Genomic DNA, 20202 nt, shown 5'->3' with positions numbered 1-20202 from the left:
ACATTTAAATGCAGTCTGCACTAATGTTTTCAGCCCCCACACTAAAACCATTAGGGCAGGGGTAGGCAACTTCAGTCCTTGAGGGCCGGAATCCAGTCGGGTTTTCAGGATTTCCCCAATGACTATGCATGAGATCTATTTGCATGCACTGCTTTCAATGCATAGTCATTGAGGAAATCTTGAAAACCTGACTGGATTCCGGCTCTCAAAGACCGGAGTTGCTCACCCCTGCATTAAGGTATACAGCGCACAATAACATGCATTCAAACCAGTTGCTAACTCCCCTTTTAGTGCCGACATTAGTTTTGAGCATCACACACATAGAAGGGTAGACAGGGGAAAGACATTGGAAAGGAGACTCTAAAAGCTGCCTTTTGTGGCTGGGGGTTCAGACCAGAGGTTCCCTCAGCCCCCTGAGAATTCCCCTTGCTTGTCCAGTTCCTCAATCATTCTGTCTTCCCACCTCTCCCATTCCCAATATAGCTCTCTCTCTCTCTCTCTCTTCCTTCCCTCCACCCTCATTCATCACAAGCTAATTTTTCCTCTTCATTCTGGGCCTATGGGAGTGAAAAAAACTCACTTAGTCTTGCACTGGTGATTAACTTCAGTGCTGAGGAAACTTAGCTTTAAATGTAATTATACTACTTGCAGTCCAGTAGCAGCTACTCCATCTGGCTACCTCAGCACACTGTCCATTCTGATCTTCCCAACCCAATCCTTTCCAATTAAATCCTCCCCCCCATCTCAAAACTCCACTATTCTGATCCTCCCGATTGAATCTCACCAGCATATAACCCCCACCCCAATTATGATTTCTCTCATTTTCATCCCCCAGCACAAACCTCCACCCTATTCCAATTCTCCCAATCAGATACCGCATTTCAATCACTGCTCCAATCCCCCCCTCTTGGGTTGATTGACACAATTTTATCACCTGGAGCCAGACAGGGAGTAAGTGGGACTGTTCCTACCCCACCCAACTAGATGACCGAGATTATTCCCAGATAGGGGTGCTCATAAGTGGTGTGGTAGGATGGGTAGAGGTCAGGGTTAGAATCATGAGGGAGGGGTTTTTCTCAGGGAGTGGGGCTTCATACATATTTTTACTTCAAGGGGCCTTGAGGGGAATCAGATCAGGTAGAAGGAGCTTCTTGGGGGTAGGAGATCAGATTAGGGGGTCTTCAGGGAGTTCATATTATGTAATAAAAGGTGTCTTGGGACAATTGGATATGTTGGAGGTCTTTGGCAGGAATCAGATTGGGTGGGAGGGGAATCAAATCATATGGGTGGTCTTTGGAGGCATTGAATTTGGTGGGGAGCTTTAGAGGGATCAAATCAAATGGGAGAGGTTTCTGGGGTGAGGGGACTGGATTGGTGATAGGGGCTTCTTAGGGGGATTGGATGAGATGAAAGGATCATTGGAGGGTATTGGATCAAGTAGAGATGTATTGAGGGTAGAAATGGGGGTACTGTTGCTGCGGAGCAGAAGTGGGTGCAGACATACTACCAGACTGCTGGTAGTGCGACAATATAATATTGTTGTATTGAGACAGACCAAAGATCCATCAAGCCCAGCATCCTGTTTCCAACAGTGGCCACAAGTATCTGGCAGTTTCCCAAAAGAGTGAATAGATTTCATGCTGCTCATCCCAGGAATAAGCAGTAGATTTTTCCCAATCCACTTTAATATAATGGCTCATGGACTTTTCTTCCATAAACTTGATCAAAACTTTTCAAAACCCCACCATACTAACAGCTTTTACCACATTCTTTGGCAATGTATTCAAGTTTCAAGTTTATTTAAAAAATGTGATTAAATCGCTTTTTCGGAATTTCAAAGCGATGTACAATAAAATGGGGAAGACAGCCAAATTATTTGGGAGACAGTGACCTGAACACGAACAAAGGTAGACTGTAAAACAAAAGGAAAATGGGAAGAACTACAATCAAAATAGGAAAGAGAACAAAGAAGGAGAAAACCATAAGGGTATAACATTATAAAGTGAAAGCCTTGCATGAATTGAGATTTAAGGCAGATTAAACTCAGGAGCTTAATTATACACTGAATGAAGAAATATTTTCTCTGATTTGTTCTAAATGTACTAAGTAATTTCATTGCATGCCTCTAGTCCTTGTACTTTTAGAAAGAGTAAACAACTGATACCTATCTACCTGTTGCACTCCACTCATTATTTTATAGACCTATCATATCTTCCTTCAGCCTTATCTTTTCTAAATTGATAAGCCCTAACCTCTTAAGGTGGCTTCAAATATGGCAACACTCTTGCATGCTAGCTGTCTTAACCTGCCACTCCCCCCCTCTACCCAGTCATACCCATGAACCAGGCCTATCTGTATTAAGCAGCTAGTGCAGATTCTTTACCAGGCTAGCTGATTTTAATATGCAGTAGCTATTAGTGTGTATTCATTCTATTATCTACCTTATGGGGGAGAATGAGGTGCAGTGGTTAAAAGCTACAGCCTCAGTACCCTGAGGGTGTGGGTTCAAACCCACACTGCTCCTTGAGACCCTGGGCAAGTCACTTAATCCCCCTCCAATTAGATAGATTGTGAGCCTGCCAAGAGAGACAGGGAAAAATGATTGAGTACCTGAACAAATTCATGTAAACCATTCTGAGCTCCCCTGGGAGAACAGTATATTAAAATAAACATGTGGAGGGGCATAATCAAAATATACATCTAAGTCCAATTTGGACATAGGGCGCTAGTCGCCCAAAGTCAGCAGCGGGAAAATGTCTATTCTCAAAAAGTACGTCTAAAATATACAGTATATATATTTTTTTTTTTGGGGGGGGGGATGTCCAGGTGTTTAATCGTCCAGACCATCTCTACGTCTATCTTTATACCACATTCTTGACCAAAAATTTGTTTATATGTTATAAATTTTTGTCTTTCAAAAATTTGTTAAGAAGTTCTGTTTTTAACACTATTTGTTATCATTTATGATATTTTACTGTACATCGCTTAGAAATGTTATAGGCGATACATCAAATAAAATTGAACTTGAACTTGAACTTTAAGTCCCAAACGCCCAGAACAAGACCTTTTGGACATGGGAGGGGCCAGCATTGTGATGGACTGGCCACCCAGACATGACAACAGAGTAGTGGGGCACCTTACAGGGCACTGCTGTGAACTTCACATAAACATCTCACCAGAACTCCCTTATAGGTTGTGTTGAGCTCCCCAGAACACCCCCCCAAAACCTACTAGACCCACCTGTCTACTACCCTTATGGCTGCAGGTGACACCTATATGGCAGTACAATAGGGTTTTGGGGGGTGCACATTTCACCATGAATGCAGTGGTTAGAGTGGCTTATGGGCCTGGGTCTTCCTCTCTATAGTTTGCTAGCCCACCCCCAGACTACTTAAGCCACCTCTGTACAGCTCTACTAGGCTTTCCTATGGCAGGTGCTGATGTTCTGGAGACAGGTATGTATGTTTTTATTCTGATCTTTGCAGGGATGTGAGGGGGAGGGGGGTCAGTGAACACTGGGCATCTTAGGGGGACTGTGTAGGGGTCTTTACTTTGTCTCTGCAGTGGTTATCTGGTCACTTTGGATATCTTTTGGGCACTTATTCCTGTTTTTACATCGTCTAAGTCACAAGGTATATGTTCAATCCAGAAAGTCTCATAAAACCTTTGATTATCCCTGCAGGATGATTAATTCTAGGTTGGCCCACATCCCACCCTAACCACTCCCAGATACGTCCCTTTAGCTCTGGGTGCACAGCGGCATTCAGAGGCCTAAAACATCCTTGGATACATCCAAAAAATAGGTTTGATTATTGGCACTTGGATGACCTGTCTTTTAGGTCGTCTAAATGCCAATTTGGGCGGGTTTTTAGACATGTTTACGTTTCGATTTTGAGCCCCATAGTAAAAGCCATGCAAGCTGATTAATGGAGCTTAGTAAAAGAGCTCCTTAGTTTTTTTTGTTTGGATTAGTTTTTTGTTTGGATTTGTTTGCAGCCCCATCTGGGGTTTTTTTGTGTTTTTTTTTTTTGGGGGGGGGTTAATTTCTTAGTCGCTCTCTTGCATTGTATGCATTAATATTATTTTTTCTTATTTTACTGTGTTGTTTGGTGAGATAGAAATAAATGAATGAAGTGATGGATTTGAATTCTCCTAATCTTTTAAACAATATCTTTAGGCATCAGTTTTGAATGGTCCCCTTATGCCTCCTTCTTTTTTCCCCATCACTCCTTTCTAGGTTCTTTTCACAAATAGGATACCTTAAAGGCATGCTGTGTGGGGAAAGTAGTCTAATGTATGAGTGGGTGCCTACTTTGGTAGTAGTGATCTTCAAACAGTTTGGTTTGATCTAACAGCTAAAGTGGAGGGCAGCCACAAAATTCAAAGCCTTGGATTTCAAATATGCTGACTCTGGTAACATGGAGGAGTATCTGAAGAAAGTACTGATAGGATGGGAGAACATACAAGAAGTGGAAAGACAGTGGTCCAGACTGGAAGGAGCAATAAAAAATGGCAACCGACCTTTACATGAGGAAAATAAATAAAAGCATGAAAAATAAAAAAGAAAAATAAAAAAGAAACCAGTATGGTTCTCAAAACATTGGCTGAGAAAGTAAGGGCAAAAGAGTTGCTGTTCTTGAAAAAAAAATAAAAAAATCCAGAAGAGGAACTTGGAGGCGAGGAGGATGGCAGTTTGAGTGCAGAGCTCCTCTTCCTGCACATTCTCACTAAAGATTTTATAACTATTTAATCCCTTCAGTTTAACTAAAGTGATTTCAGATGGCTTCAAGAAAACAACTTACATTGGATACTGTATTTTCTACAGATGGGAAAAGTAAAAGAATAAAACCAAATCCTGTAACACCATCTAACACCATTTCAGCAGGGGAGAGCCGACGGAGGAGGGCTGCAGTCCGGCCATCGGACCAATGGTCGGCTCGGGGGCCCGTTCCAGCGGGGCACCCGACACTGTCTTCGCTCCTCCCCCATTCCAGCAGGGGAGAGCCGACGGAGGAGGGCTGCAGTCCGGCCATTGGACCAACGGTCGGCTCGGGGGCCCGTTCCAGCGGGGCACCCAACACTGTCTTCGCTCCTTCCCCATTCCAGCAGGGGAGAGCCGACAAAGGAAGGCTGCAGTCCACCCATCGGACCAACGGTCGGCTCGGGGGCCCGTTCCAGTGGGGCACCCGACACTGTCTTCGCTCCTCCCCCATTCCAGCAGGGGAGAGCCGACGGAGGAGGGCTGCAGTCCGGCCATCGGACCAACGGTCGGCTCGGGGGCCCGTTCCAGCGGGGCACCCGACACTGTCTTCGCTCCTCCCCCATTCCAGCAGGGGAGAGCCGACGGAGGAGGGCTGCAGTCCGGCCATTGGACCAACGGTCGGCTCGGGGGCCCGTTCCAGCGGGGCACCCAACACTGTCTTCGCTCCTTCCCCATTCCAGCAGGGGAGAGCCGACGGAGGAGGGCTGCAGTCCGGCCATCGGACCAACGGTCGGCTCGGGGGCCCGTTCCAGCAGGGCACCCGACACTGTCTTCGCTCCTCCCCCATTCCAGCAGGGGAGAGCCGACGGAGGAGGGCTGCAGTCCGGCCATCGGACCAACGGTTGGCTCGGGGGCCCGTTCAAGCTGGACTTCAGTTTTGACTGTTCTGATTTTATTTTCACTTCTTCTTTTTAGTTTATGATATATTTTTTAATCTCACTTATTGTTTTACCACTTATTTTGCTTTATTTTATCATTCAAATTTCATTTAAATTTCCCCAGAATTCTATTGTTTCAACGATTCTCCCTCTGCATCTATTCTTATCTCCCCTCTTTTTTCAACCTTTCAAAGTCCTTCAGATCATTGTAGTCTTATTAGAATGTTTATTTTCTTATTTTTCTCATCTATTCTCTATTTTATTTCTTCATTACTCTACTAATTGTCATTTTTCCAGGTACTTTAGTTAGATTATGAGCCTTCGGGACAGTAAGGGAATTTCTAAGTACCTATTTTACTTATAATTTTAATGCACCCTATTGTCTATTTTTCTGTAAACCACTTAGAATCCTAACGGAGTTTAGCGGTATATAAGAAATAAATTACATTACAAATTACATTACATTATACTCGATGATATTAAAAGAAGAAGAGATATGCATTAAAGAACTAAGGCCGGTATTGGACACACCCGCATAGTTTGTGTCCCACATATAGTGATTCGGTGCAGGATGGGCTGGGGTGGGCATCAAAAGGAGCTCCACTAATATGGAACATGAGGATGTTACTGGCCAGACTTTATGGTAGATATCCTGCAAACAATGGGATGGTTGGATAGGCTGGAGTGAGCTTGGACAGCAACTTCAGCATTTGGAACCTAGGACAATACCAGACTTTACAGTTTATGGCCCAGATATATCAAAGAAGAGACAAGTTAATCTAATCATGTATTTTTTAATGGGTATAACTTATGGGCATCTGGATGTACCTTTCAGGTCTTTATCTGCCGTCATTTATTATATTACTACATCTCCTTAGGGGATCAGAAATGAGAGTTTGAACAAAAATTGAGTCTGTGCATGCAGGCGGTATGTACATGGATGTTAGATCATGGACTACGGTTAAATGATTATGATTGTGGGACAAACTCCAGAGAATAATATGGGGGACTGTATAGAGGTGCTTGGGTCTCAGGTGGAAGTGAAAAAGGAAGTGACAATACTGGGGATTTGCCTTGACTTGGCCCTTACAATGGGAAAACAGATCCTGAAAACACAATTGCGCATTCTATATAGACTGAAACCGCTATTGGCACCTTGTGATTTTAGAATGGTTGTGCAGGGTCATGTTTTGTCCAAATTAAACTAATGTAATTCCCTCTCTTTGGGCATGGCAAACTTGAAGATTAAGACCCTACAATTGCTAATGAATTCAGTGGCTAGATTAATCAGTGGCACCCCAAGAGCGGCTCACATTACTCCAATCTTAAAACAACTACTTGGCTAACCATAAAACAACGAATGCAATAAAAGGTGTTATCATTAGTTCATTATGTCCACTTGCTCTGAACCACAGCTATTGTAAGTAGGGTTTCTCTTCTTATTTTCTTACATTTTAGGAATGAGGTTTAGTATTCAATATATTTTTTTCATGTCCTTTGCTTGAGTAATGCATCATCAAATATCTTTTAACCTTAATATCAAACTGGAGTACTCTTTACCCCCCACCAAACCCCCCCCCAACCCATTCTACTATATTTGGATGCCTCCAACATGCCTAACCCACACCTAACTTGCACCTAGCTAGTGCCCAACTCATGCCCGAAAGTAGACCTGGTTTTGTAATGCCTACATGTTAGGCAAGATTGTAGACACATTAGAATGCTGAGTGGCAAGCGATTCTGTCTATCACGTTAGGCTCAGCTTTTTCCGATGGGCGTCTAAAAAATTCTGGACTCCTATTTTCTGAATCGCGCACAGCCTTTGGATGTCTAACTTCCAATTATTGCTTATTAAAGTCATTAATTGGACTTAATTTATTTGAATGCCTAAGTAGTTGGCCGTCCACATTGTGGATGCCTAACTTTAGGTGTCCTTTATAGAATTTGCCCATTAGTGCCTGAAAATTAATACAAAGTCCAGGACAGTATAGAAGGATTGTATGAGAGGAGTAGGTGTTTAGCAGCACTCCTTCTCTCCCTCCAACCTAACATGACCTGGACCCCATCCCCTAATTATAAAAAAAAAATCCCTGGAAGTCGAGTATCCCCCCTGCCCTTCCATCCCTCCCTCTTTCCCAAAATTGCCCTTGTAGTCCAGTGGCCCCCCCATCCAGCTATGCCCCCTAGATACCATTGGCCTGGTGGTCTAATGTAATCCCACCCTTCTCCCCAAGCACTTCATACCTCTCTTGTAGGATGCAGGAGCGATTCCTACTTGCTCTTGCCTTGGGGCATTGTCATTTCAAAATGACGGCACCCCACTTGGCCCAGTGCAGCCTGCATATATGCGAGTATTCTGGTCATTACAAATGTTCTTAGTGCCTAAATGTTGTTGGCTTCTTTATATAATAAATCCCTCTATGCATGTCAAAAGCCAAGCCTTTAGCCGAGCTACTCTAGTTGATCAACATAAAATTCTATATGCTAATGATGTGAAGCTAGTGAACCAGATCTACCCATAGTAAAATGCCTGTCTAAGAGCAACTCAGGAACAGATAAAAGATAACAAACTCTGTACCTAAATGAAAAAAAGAAATTTGGTGGGCTTGTACCAGACTTCAAAATACTATTGGGATTTATGAAATCCCTCTAAAATCAAAGGTTATTAATATTGGGATATTGCTGGACTCATTATTTATTTTAATTACACATTCAAAGAACCTTTGCAACTGTTTCTATGACCTCCATATAGTGAAAAGAAAATCTGACCACACTGGAACATGCTGTGAGAATATCACTGGACTACTATAATGCCCTGTAAACTGGTCATACCAAAAAGAGTTTGCACCAGCTCCAACTGATTTCAGAATACTTCAGTACGACTAATAAAGGGCTTCAAGCGGTGTGACCACATCACACCCTTCCTGCATAAACTACACTGGCTACCAGTACCTTACGGGACTAAATTTAAAACTTTATTTTTGGCTTTCAAGGTCCTCAGACAAAATGGACCAGAGTACCTAAAGAATAAGTTGGTGTTCTACACACCTGTGAGGCCACCAGCAAGCTTTTTCAGGAGTAGCCCCCACACTCTGAAACTCACTCCCAGAGGAGCTATGCTAGTGCTACTTAAAGGGACTGTGACCCCCCATGCTTGTGGCCAACGATGCCTCTGACCCTGCCAAGTGCATCAGAATGATGCCTCCATGTAGCGCTGCCGCTCACCCAAGTCATGACCACAAACCCAGGACCCACAGTTTGGGAAGTACTGGGCTACATCGAACTCAAGACTACCTCTGCTGTAGGAGGCAGGTGAAAGCCTGACTGTTCTCCAAATCCTTTAATACATGTGGTGACCATCTATCCACTCACTCTACACCTGGACTAGCTTGCTGCCTACCCTGTAACTTAGACCAGTCTCTCATATCTTATTCAACTGTACGTATAGAGGAGCATTTTCAAATTGACGTCTAAGTCTGAGTTTAGACGTTTGTGAAAAACGTCCAAAAATGCAGTAGAAAACAAAAGACCATTTTTAAAGCAGAAACACGTCAGTTTTTTAAAAAAAATTAAATGACCATTTCTAGATACGTTAGCCCTCAGTGCAACTATCTTTCTTAACCATTAAAAAAAAAAATCATCCAAGTAAGAAATGTACAAAAACCACATATTGGGACCTAGGAGGAGTCAGCATTCATAACGGACTAACCACACAGACATCCCAGAAGAGCAATGGAGCACCCTAAAAGGTCCCAAGTACACATCTCACCGTAACCCCCCTTATTGTGTGTATGTTGAGCTCTCCAAAACTTATCCACAGCCCACTGTACCCAACTGTACATCACCCCAATAGCCCTTATGCCTACAGTTGTCACCTATATGTCAGTACAATAGGTTTTTTTGGGGTGAGTTTTGATGGGCTCACACAAGTTTGATGGGCTCACACAAGTTTACTAGTTAGAGTGGGATATGGGCCTGCGTCCCCTTCTCTAAAGTCCACTGTACTGACCACCAGGCTACCCAGAGACCTGTATTACGACTGGCCATAACATCTGAAGCTGTCTTACAGGCTGGAATGTACTGTTTCCTTTACATCTTTTGGGGTTGGAAGTAGGTCAGTGAATACTGAGGGAATGTGTGTGTGTGTGTGTGTGTGGGGGGGGTGCCTTCATCCTTCCAGTGCTCATCTGAGCTTTATAAGCACATTTTGGGCACTTATTCATTGTTAAAACAGGTCAAGCTCCAAATGTTCAAATTATGCCCTGGACGCTTTCTACAATGTTCGATTACTGCAGAAAAACGTCCAAATAATAAGACTACCCTAGTCCCGCCCACACCCCACCTCCAACACGCCCACTTGAAATTTAGATGAACTGTGCATGAATAGCATAAAAATCCAGCTAGAAAATAGCAAATTGAAAGGGTTTGGCAAGAAAAACTTCCATCTGCCCCTTTATATCACTTTCTGGAGGTTTTTTCTCTTTTGAAAATGAGCCCCATAATTTGCTTTCAGATTAGCCACTCATCTGTTTATCCCAATGACTTTGTGCTACCCATCTTTTCCTGTCTCTGTATCTCAACTGCACTTGCCCCTTTGGCTGCCCTTTAAAATGTTTCATTGTATTGTAAAACCAGCATCAGCATTATATCTGTGCTATTTGATTGTTTTAATTGCATGCCAATTAAGGTGTTTCATTTATCTTGTGCTGACAATGTGATTATCATATCAATGTTATATGAATGTTCTTCCATGCTATTATGATATTATTCATATCTGCTGACATCATATTCTTGCTATACATGGACTTGGGGAAATCCATTGCTTAATGCTGGGATAAACAGTATAATATCTGTTTTACTAGTCTGGGATCTTGCCAGGTACTTGTGACCTGGATTGGCTCCTGTTAGAAACAGAATATTGGGCTCGATAGTTTCAATTTTCCCTTCACCTAGGCAATTCCGGTTCTCGAGAGCCGGAGCCAGATCAGGTTTTCAGGATCTCCACAATGAATATGTATGAGATGGATTTGCATGCACTGCCTCCTTAAGATGCAAATCTATCTCACGCATATTTATTGTGGATATCCTGAAAACCTGACCTGGCTCTGGCTCTCGAGGACCGGAATTGCCTACCCCTGACCTAGTGCAATTTCCTCATAAATAAGATGAAGCCAGACTTTATACTTTTTGCTTTTTTTTTTGTATTTGAGAAAAACAGCTCAGACAAAAGCATACATGATACCAACTGTTGCCAATCTGTACCTTCAGCTTTTACTTGTCTTTTTGTACTGACTTCATACTATTGCCTCTTCTTGTGTTCAGGTCCAGTCATAGTGTGACACACCAAGTCCCAGGAAAATATCATGGGATTGTGCAATGTTAAAAACCCTGACTAGAATGGTGCACTACAACAAGGAAGTGCTGATTTGAAGCATTATTCTCCTCCTGTTGAATGAGGGAGGTGGTAGGGAAGGGAAGACCTAGAAATGAGGTGAAATAGTGTAGGGTGAAAAGGGGAAGGGGGGGGCAGGGCGGGGTAGGAAAAGAACTTGGGGTTACAGTGGAGTGAGAAATTAAATATATTAGTCTCATGCGGGATAGTATAGAATATGCATAGAAAGATTCCATTAAAAGGTAGATTCTTTCGCAAATCTTTAAAAACTTTTCTATTTGCTAAACATTTTGAAAATTAATCTCCTTGCAATTTTAGCATGTTTTTATTAATTATTGTTAACCATGTTGAGTTTCCTCTGATTGATGGCCCAGTATATAAAGCTAAGTTTTAGTTTAGTTTAGTTTAGGTCTCAATTCCTTTCAAAGTTAATCCAGCCCTGCGTTAAAAGGCAATGTACAACAATTTTTTTATGGAGCTGAGAACAGAAGGAACACTGGTTGTATTATTAGATTGACACTGACAATGGCGATGGTTCTCATTATGTAGCTGAGTACAGGAGGCACTGAAAGTACATTACATTACATTTCTAGACTGCAAAACCTTTCAGATCAATGTGGTTCACATAACCAAGAGCCTGTACAATAATAGTAACTTACAAAAAAGAAAAAAAAAACCCCATCATGGTCATTAATTTCCTAAGAATCTTACATATAAAGATTTCAGTAACTTTTGAAAGTGCATGTATGAACTTGAGGAAGCAAACAGGTTACGAAGCTCAGTGTCCCAGCTAGCTGCCTGATATGCAACCGTTCGATGTAAAAACTACTTGTAAACACAGCCTCGGACAGGAGGGAATACAAACAATGAAGTAACTCGTAATGGGCGATCTACATTAAAAAGCGTAAATTGATCCAGATGCCTGGCCATGTAAAAGATTTGTAACAAAGTGTCCCAAATTTAAACAGTACCCTGGCCTCAAATGGGAGCCAGTGAAGCTCTTTATAGTACGGGGTGACATGGTCAGATTTCTTTAAATCAGGGGTGTCCAACCTGCGGCCTGAGGGCCGCATGCGACCCCATGAAGTATTTTGTGTGGCCCCAGTCGAGAGCGATGTAGTGTTTTCCTCTGCTGACCCCGGGTATTTACCGTCTTGCCGGCTCCCTCCAGTCTTGCTGCAGCGTTTGCGCGGCCCCAGAAACATTTTTTTTCGGCCAATGCAGTCCAGGGAAGCCAAAAGGTTGGACACCCCTGCTTTAAATTAAAAATCTTATGCTACGCAGCATTCTGAATTTTGTGTAATCTATCTAAGTTTGACCGTTGATCTGCATGACTTGGCCTGGAAGGGTCTCTGTGACTTGACATTCTATGGCCTCAGATTTCTTTCACCTGGCTACTCCACATGTATTTTAAGTACTTACTCTGTCTCCCTTGGGACCTGCTGGGCCATGTGGGCCAACTGGACCATCGGTACCCTGCAAATAAGACACTGAGATTAAAACTAATAGTCATCAGCTTGGATTTGTTTCAGTGCAGTCTGTGCTTTCCTGGAAAAATCTACAGCATGAAAGGATTGCTCATTTTGCTTCACCACTTAAGGCCAGCTGAGTAGCAAGGAGAGAAGTTGGATTTCAAGAGAAGAAATCTGCAAGCAGAAATGCCATGGAAGGGTTTATAGAGACAGTTTCTGAAAGAGATTGTGCAAGGAACATGTGAAAGCATACAGTGAAGAGCAATGGGCTAGAAGAATCTATTAAATGGCCTCCATATACTGTGTCCGAATGCTTTTCCATCACAGGCATTTCAACACTCCACAGTGAACACAATTTTTCCTTCCTCTAGTTGGATCTCAGGTGCATTACGGATATTGGTTCAAAATGATTAAAACATCATCCTCGACAGGTTTAAGATCCCACCCTTCTCCATCTATCTCCACTATCAGATCTGCAAAGACCAGGTACAAGAGTCATTCTACTAAATCTACCAATGATGCGATCTGTCTCATCCAAACTTATTTACACCTTCTAAGCCCAAAAATTCAGGATACATGCATTGAATGGTGCCACAGATAAGAAATCAGATGGAAAACTGTGAACGCAAAAGGAAGGGAGGTAGATAGACATGCCCATTCAGCCAGTAGCTCTGTTCCAAGTAATATTGTACCATTAGCAAAGCCGTATCAGAAGATCAGTGCAGAGAACGAACAAAAATGCAATGATATGGCTCAGTGGATATGACACACAGTCCCTTAATAGACTAATTCAAATGAAATGCAACAGCCCAGTGTATCAGCTGGTATTTCAAAAAGCAAACTCTATAGGTGGGCACCACAATTCAGGTGTCATTTTTCTGTGCAGTAAGGGCGGGGGCGGAGGGGGCGCACACTGCCCCTGGCACTGCCTTGGTGGGGGCACCAGCACCTCTCCACCCCTCCCACGCATGTGCCCTCCCTTCCCTGCCCCCTTACCTATTTAAATCTTCACCAATGCAAGCAACTACTCTGGCTTGCTGCTTGCGCTGACCTGGCTCCCTCTGAAATCACTTCCGAGTCACGGGTCCAGGAAGTGACGTCAGAGGGAAAGCCAAAGCTGACATGATCAGCAGGCCAAAGAAGCTGCTTGTGCTGGTGAAGATTTAAAGAGGTATGGGGTGGTAAGAGAGGGTGTGAGTGTGGCATGTGGGGCACGGAAGGAGCGGGATGGAGTGGTGCAGAAGGAGCAGGGGGATGCATAGGAGAGTGCAGGGTACCCTGGTCGCCTCCTACCCTTTCTACGCCATTGCAGGCAGTGACTCTATCCTATATGAAACTTATGCATGAAAGCATTCTTTTAGAATATTAGAATAAGTCAAGAGTGGCATGCCCAAATGTAGGTGCCAATATTTTGGGCTAGATTCAGTCAATGGCAATGAAAAGTAGGCACTTGGTAAAAATCGCAGCGCTTAGCCCATATTCTAGTGCCCAGCTTTGGGTGTGAAGACTTACAGCAACTGAAACGTGGTGTAAAACCTGGCATACAGCCCCCAAAGTCTATAACACCCCTTCCCCCCATGCCCCTCCCATAGCCATGCCCCTTTTTGGATTGTGCCCGAAAGGGTTTGGGTAGGGGTTTTTATAGAATGATATGCAGCCAAATCTGTATGCAAATCCATATTAGAGCCAATTAACATCAGTAACTGATTGTGAACAGCCAACTACTGATTAATGGCTCATTAACTAATTTATTTGCATACGGATCTCAAAATTGCATGGAATTTTGAGCATCTTATAGAATCTGGGGTTTTAGGCCAAGTCTATGGTTGACATAAATGGTTGCACATAACTTACTGGTGCCTTGCCTATAATCTGCCCATGTGAATGTCCATCTGACAATTACTCGCTAAGGCAGTTTACTGTGTAATTGTAGAATTGTGCTTAGATACTATACTGCAATGTATGCATTAATGTGTTTGCCTACGTCGCATGGAAGGCAGCATTCTATAGATGCACCTGTGCAATCAATGCGTACATTTAAGTACCTGGCCATAGAATGAGGGGCAAATGGGTGAAACAAAGTACTGATGCCCAATAGTATACCATGGTCAACCCTTAATGACCTGTCCAGCCACACTTCCAATTCAGTGACAACACCACAGGGAGCATCTGGATGTCCGACCTACACTCTTTTCTGTAAAAAGCGCAGAGATTCAGCAGCAAAGCGAGACACAGGAAGACAAGGGACTCACCCGGGGTCCTGGCTTTCCGTCTAAGCCAGATGCTCCCTGTATGATTAGGTGAAAGTATGGATGATGAGGACAACACGAATGACAAGAATGTGACATTAGCAAACGATGCTGACGAATACATATAACTTGTTCCAAACAACAGAAGATGGGCTGTTACACGGAGCTGGAACGAGTACATCATGGCTACAATTTGTTAGTTTAAAAAAAAAATGCAATGAATTATGCAGGTACATTAACAACACTTTTAAATGAATTAGTCATACTGTATTGGTTATACAATAAACAGTTAACAAGTTGTTTTAATTTTGTATTAATTTTGTAAGTATGATCTGGGGACATACAGGCCAAATAAATTCTGGACCCTTAATGACAGACTTATTTATCTTGAAAGTCTTGTTTCTGTTTATCATTTAGCAAAATTAGATCATGCCAACCTAATTCTATGATACAGATAATATGTGCTCTCATTACTCATGGCTTTCCTGCCAAATACCTAGAGATCTGGAGCCCCCTGCTGGAATTTTCCACAAACATCCCCAGCATGAGATCCACTAGTTATGAGGGCTCTTTTGTTTTGGGAGGGTTCCCCCTCTGAAATTTTCACAATGCAAAACATTACACAGAAAATATTTTTTTAAAAAAGACTTGTATAAGTTCATAAACTGAAATGTATGTAAAAATGTTAGGTTTGTTCAAAATGATTTTATTTAATAGATATTATTGCCTGCCAAACAAGCATTCAGTTTTTGTTTTATTAATCCATTTATCTTTTGAATTTTTGAAGCTGGTACATAAAAAGCTCTATTTTGATGATCCTATATGATAGATCCAGACCTGCACATCACCCACAAATATTTATTAGATGTAAATTCTGACACAAATCTCAAATCTGAACCAGCTGATAATGGGGAGAGGGGGTACAGGGTATACAGCGTTCCCCCGGTCGTTCGCGGTCGGCGGTTCGCGGTCCCGGTCATTCACAGTATTTTCCGACCGCGAACCGCTAACAAGCAAATGACAGCGGGAGAGGCAGGAGAAAGCAGCCGGAGCGCCGTGAATGCAGGAAATCACTCGCGGTATGCTCCGACTGCCTCTTCCTGCACTAAGTCGGGCCTTATCCAATCAGGAGCTGCGTGTCAAAGCAGCTCCTGATTGGATAAGGCCCGACTTAGTGCAGGAAGAGGCAGTCGGAGCATACCGCGAGTGATTTCCTGCATGCGCGGTGCTCCGGCTGCTCTCCTGCTGCTCTCTCCCACTGCCCTCTTCAGGCTCCCCCATGAAAAACCGTATTCGCAGTTTTTCGAGATTTGCGGGGGTTCCTGGAACAGAACCCCCGCAAATATCGGGGGAGTACCGTATCTTTATTCTATATAATGGTACCTGTGGGTTAACTTCATCTCACTCTCTTGTTGTAGAACACTTGGATATCACTATTTCTGTACTATTTCTGGTGCTGTTTATTTACAGGCATATGACACCTAGGGCTCCTTTTACGAAGGCGCGTTAGGGCCTTAACGCACACTAAAATGCCACATGTGCTAGCCGCTACTGCCTCTTCTTGAGCAGGCTATAGTTTTTCGGCTAGCGCACACTATAGCGCGCGCTAAAAACACCAGTGCACCTTCCTAAAAAGAGCCCCTATGCTACTATAACTAGGGCTACCAGACACATGACCCCAGACACATGACCCCATCCCATTCCGGCTCCAGCCCCATCCTGTTACGCCCCAGTCACGCCCAGTTCTGGCTCTAGCCCCACCCCATTCCACCCCCAGCCCCGCTCCGCAAAGCCTCCTCCTCTCTTCCCTGATGAGCTCTGGCCTCGTCTGGAGTGCCCGAAGCTTGTTGAGGCTTTCCAAAACCCGGACAAACTGACGGGTTTTGGAAAGTCCATCTGGGAGCCCGGAGTGTCCTTTAAAAAACGAGCAAGTACAGGTTTTCCCGGACATCTGGTAACCCTAACTATAACCCTTGTAGCTCCAGGAGCTGATATGTCTACTTCTAAAGGAAACCACCAATCAATTTGTTTAATCCATCACTGTTATTTGGGAGGTAAAGGGGGTGGGGCACTATATAAAACTAACATTTCTAGCATGACTGTAGCATAACATTCACTTCCCACTAAACTTCAATCTTAGCAGCCAAATACAGTATAACCCCATTTATTTCCACTCTATATCTACAGTTCAAAATGCAGTAATAAATGGATTAGCATGGATATATAATTCAACAAAACAGATACTGAAGAAAATGCCACAAACAAGCAGGTTCATTAAGGAGGGGAAAACGGCATGTGGAAAACAAGACATAACACTGAGACAATGACATGATTACTATGCTCTGGTCTGATGGTGGCAGTGCTAACACAGCCAGCCAGGAACACACAGAGCAGACAGTGCTAGGCACAGGGAAATGTGGGTGAAGATACTGGAAGAGATTTGTGTTCTGCTCCAGTACCTTGCCCTCTGAGCTGGAATGGCGGGACAAAAGGTTTTCATGAATTGTATGGAAATGCAGAAGGTTTCTTTACTTACTGGAAGACCAAGGGGTCCTCTGTCACCTTTTTGACCTGGTTCACCCCTCGCTCCTTTAAGACCATTTAACCCCGGTTCACCCTAGATACAAAAGTAAATACCCATTTTTTTAACGCCACAGTGGCTAGGAGAGAAGAGAGTCAGTCACAATAACTGCTGCAAACTCTAGTTTACTATGTTTTGCCTTACTGAGGTGGGTGAAGGCACAGCATCTAAAATGCAAGGTGGCAATAAGCACCGTACAATGTCGAGCGTAAGAATGTTCTGATATGAAATACTGCTTCTCATTAGTAAGCTGTGCCACGTTGTAACCATTTTGAATAATTCCCAGATGTCTTTTCTCTTCATTTACTCGCAATACACACGTTCTCATCACCTGCTAATGCAAAGTAAAGAAATCTCCCAGACAGAAAGCCAAGTCTCTGCACTCTAGAGGCAACTTTGGTTTCCAATAGCATTCTTTCTTTTATTTTTCAGGCAAGATACCTTACATGACTGTGGAATCTGCAGCACCGTCTCAAGACAAACTGAATTATTGGACTAAAAGGCATTGGTGCAGCAGCTGTTGCTTCAGGACATGTTTTGAGTCCTACCTAAAGCCAAGCCCTAGTAAGAACAGAAAGAAATTGCCATCTTCTTAATCTACTCGTTTCTTCTGTGCTTCCTGTGTGGTGGGTATATCACTTCTTGTCTGCACAATCTGCAGATTAGGGTGAACATATCAGCAGGAGACATGCCAGACACAGGAAGACAAAAGCAGTGGAATAGGATGGAACCTTATTAATTCAATGCCAGGACTTTCTAGGGTTCGGTGGCTTGATAGGACCTTCCTTTGGACATAAGAATGAGTAGGATTTTTTAAAAATCTGAAAGCATGCCTATTACTTGATGTGCAACGGGAAAGCAATGTTTTCAGAATTTGGCCTTCTTCCCCAGTTTTCCAGTGTCTTTGTTTGTCTGAGGTTTTTTTTTTTTGGGGGGGGAGGGTCACACATTTTTTCTGGAGAGACTTTCATAATTGTGCACCTCGCTCACATTGTGCCCTGACTCTGTCTATTTGAATGCCTACCCTCAAACTATGCACTATCAAAGCTACTTGCATGGCTTACAGAATAGCACATGGGTGCATAATTGGCATGTAAAGTATAATTGGCATGTAAAGTAGGTGCCTTCTTTATACACTCCATTAATGGAAAAATATAGGGGAAGAATAGGAAGGTTAAAAGGGATGGGCAACATGATGAAGAATTTAGTCTTGGGAAAGCTTGGATAAAGAGTCAAAGTCTTAAGGGCTGATCCGAACTTTAAAGAACTCTCTAAGTGAAGATCCATGGGTAGTAAGGAAGGGACTAGCTAGCTAGATGAATCCAATTGTAACTTAGCCATAGTTGGAATAACCAGAAGAATAGCCTGAGGGGATCTGTGGGAGTGTTATTGGTGGTAGAGAATGAGAAAGGGGGTCAGATAAACAGGGACATCCATATATACCGTATTTTCACGCACATAACGCGCACGCTATACACTATTTTACAAACCGAGCATAACCATGCGCATTATATGCGTGAGCGCGTTATACAATTGTTTTCTGTCTTCTGGTGCCCTCCTCCTTCCTTCAGCGTTCCACAAGAGGCACATAGGATCCGCTGCCCGCGGCTTTCAGCGAACGATGCAGAAAGATGGAGGAGGGCGCCAGCAAGACAGAAAACACCGCATCACAATAGAATAGGCATTACAATAGAAAACCTGGGAAACAAAATTACTTCATTAGTAATTTCCCTGCTGGCGGCATTTGCTGATAGTTAAAATAGCTCAGCTAATATTTCTTGTGAAGTCATTTTGCATACAAAGCAAGTTAGATAAATAGGACTTAAACGCTGGCATGGATTATGAAAGTTCAATGAGGAGCATGCGCGGTATACGCGTGGGCGCGCTATACCAAAATTTTCTTACATAAATTCCTTGTTCCCGCGCGCTATACCCGTGTGCACGTTATATGCGTGAAAATATGGTAGTAGGCAAGGTGTACAAGCATTAGGATTTAAAACTGGATCCTACAAAGAGAAATAGAATCCCATGGTCGGATCTCCTAGCACTGTGGCCATATTGTCACTAGATTTAATACACACAAATGGAGAAAGTATGTCTAATAGCCGGGCAGGCATTCACCAGGGCGGCTCTGATCACTAAACAATGTGGTTTGATATTAATGCTAAGGAGGAATTTACCCCCTCTTCTCCGAAACCGCGCTAGCGGTTTTTTAGCGCAGAGAGCCGCACTGAATGGCCCGTGCTGCTCTCGATGCTTATAGGAACTCAATGAGCGTTGGGAACAGCACAGGCCATTCAGCGTAGCTCTCTGCGCTAAAAAACGCTAGCGTGGTTTCGTAGAAGAGGGGGTAAGTCACACCAAATTCAAAGTTCTTGATTTCACATAAACTGACTTCTGTAAAAAGAGAAAGGACCTGAAAGATTTGCTGGCACAGTGGGAGGAAATAAATGAGTTGGGAAACAGGTTAAACTGAAAGGGACTATAACAATGACTACTGATCTTTATGTAAGGAAAATAAATAAAGCAAGAGGAAAAGGAAACCATTATAATTCACCAGTGTAATGGCTGCAAAAATTATGGCACAAAAGTAGTGCTCAGAAAATACATTCACAGAGGTGTGGCGATCTTTAGCTGGTGGCCTGGTGTCTTTGAATGTGCTGCTCTGAATCGGGACTATTTCCAGCAATTTTGGTAGCCTGCTGATGTTGTTAATAGAATCTTCGCAGAATGGGATCATACTGGACTTAGGGCTAGATTCACTAAGCAAACCGATTTTGTACCGATTGTAACCCTTTGCAACCTGCTTTCCCTCCGACCCAATCCCGATCCATGCATGCAAAAGAGCAGAATCGGCATGCAAAGCAG

At 43.2% G+C, this 20202-nt stretch overlaps 1 protein-coding gene across 1 annotated transcript in view; it reads right to left on the bottom strand.

Moving 5' to 3' along the window:
- Positions 1-20202, bottom strand: part of COL25A1 (collagen type XXV alpha 1 chain) — a 405886-nt gene that overhangs the window by 54260 nt on the left and 331424 nt on the right. Inside the window, exons 33-35 of the mRNA XM_033960097.1 lie at positions 17290-17370; positions 14757-14792; positions 12455-12508 (exon numbers count right to left, since the gene is read on the bottom strand). Coding sequence (XP_033815988.1) covers positions 12455-12508; positions 14757-14792; positions 17290-17370 — 171 coding nt within the window. The remainder of the gene's footprint in view (positions 1-12454; positions 12509-14756; positions 14793-17289; positions 17371-20202) is intronic.

This window comes from Geotrypetes seraphini, chromosome 1 (genome assembly GCF_902459505.1).
Source record: "Geotrypetes seraphini chromosome 1, aGeoSer1.1, whole genome shotgun sequence".
NCBI lineage: Eukaryota > Metazoa > Chordata > Amphibia > Gymnophiona > Dermophiidae > Geotrypetes > Geotrypetes seraphini.
Note: the sequence above shows the minus strand (reverse complement) of the source record. Positions and strands in the feature narration are given on the sequence as shown.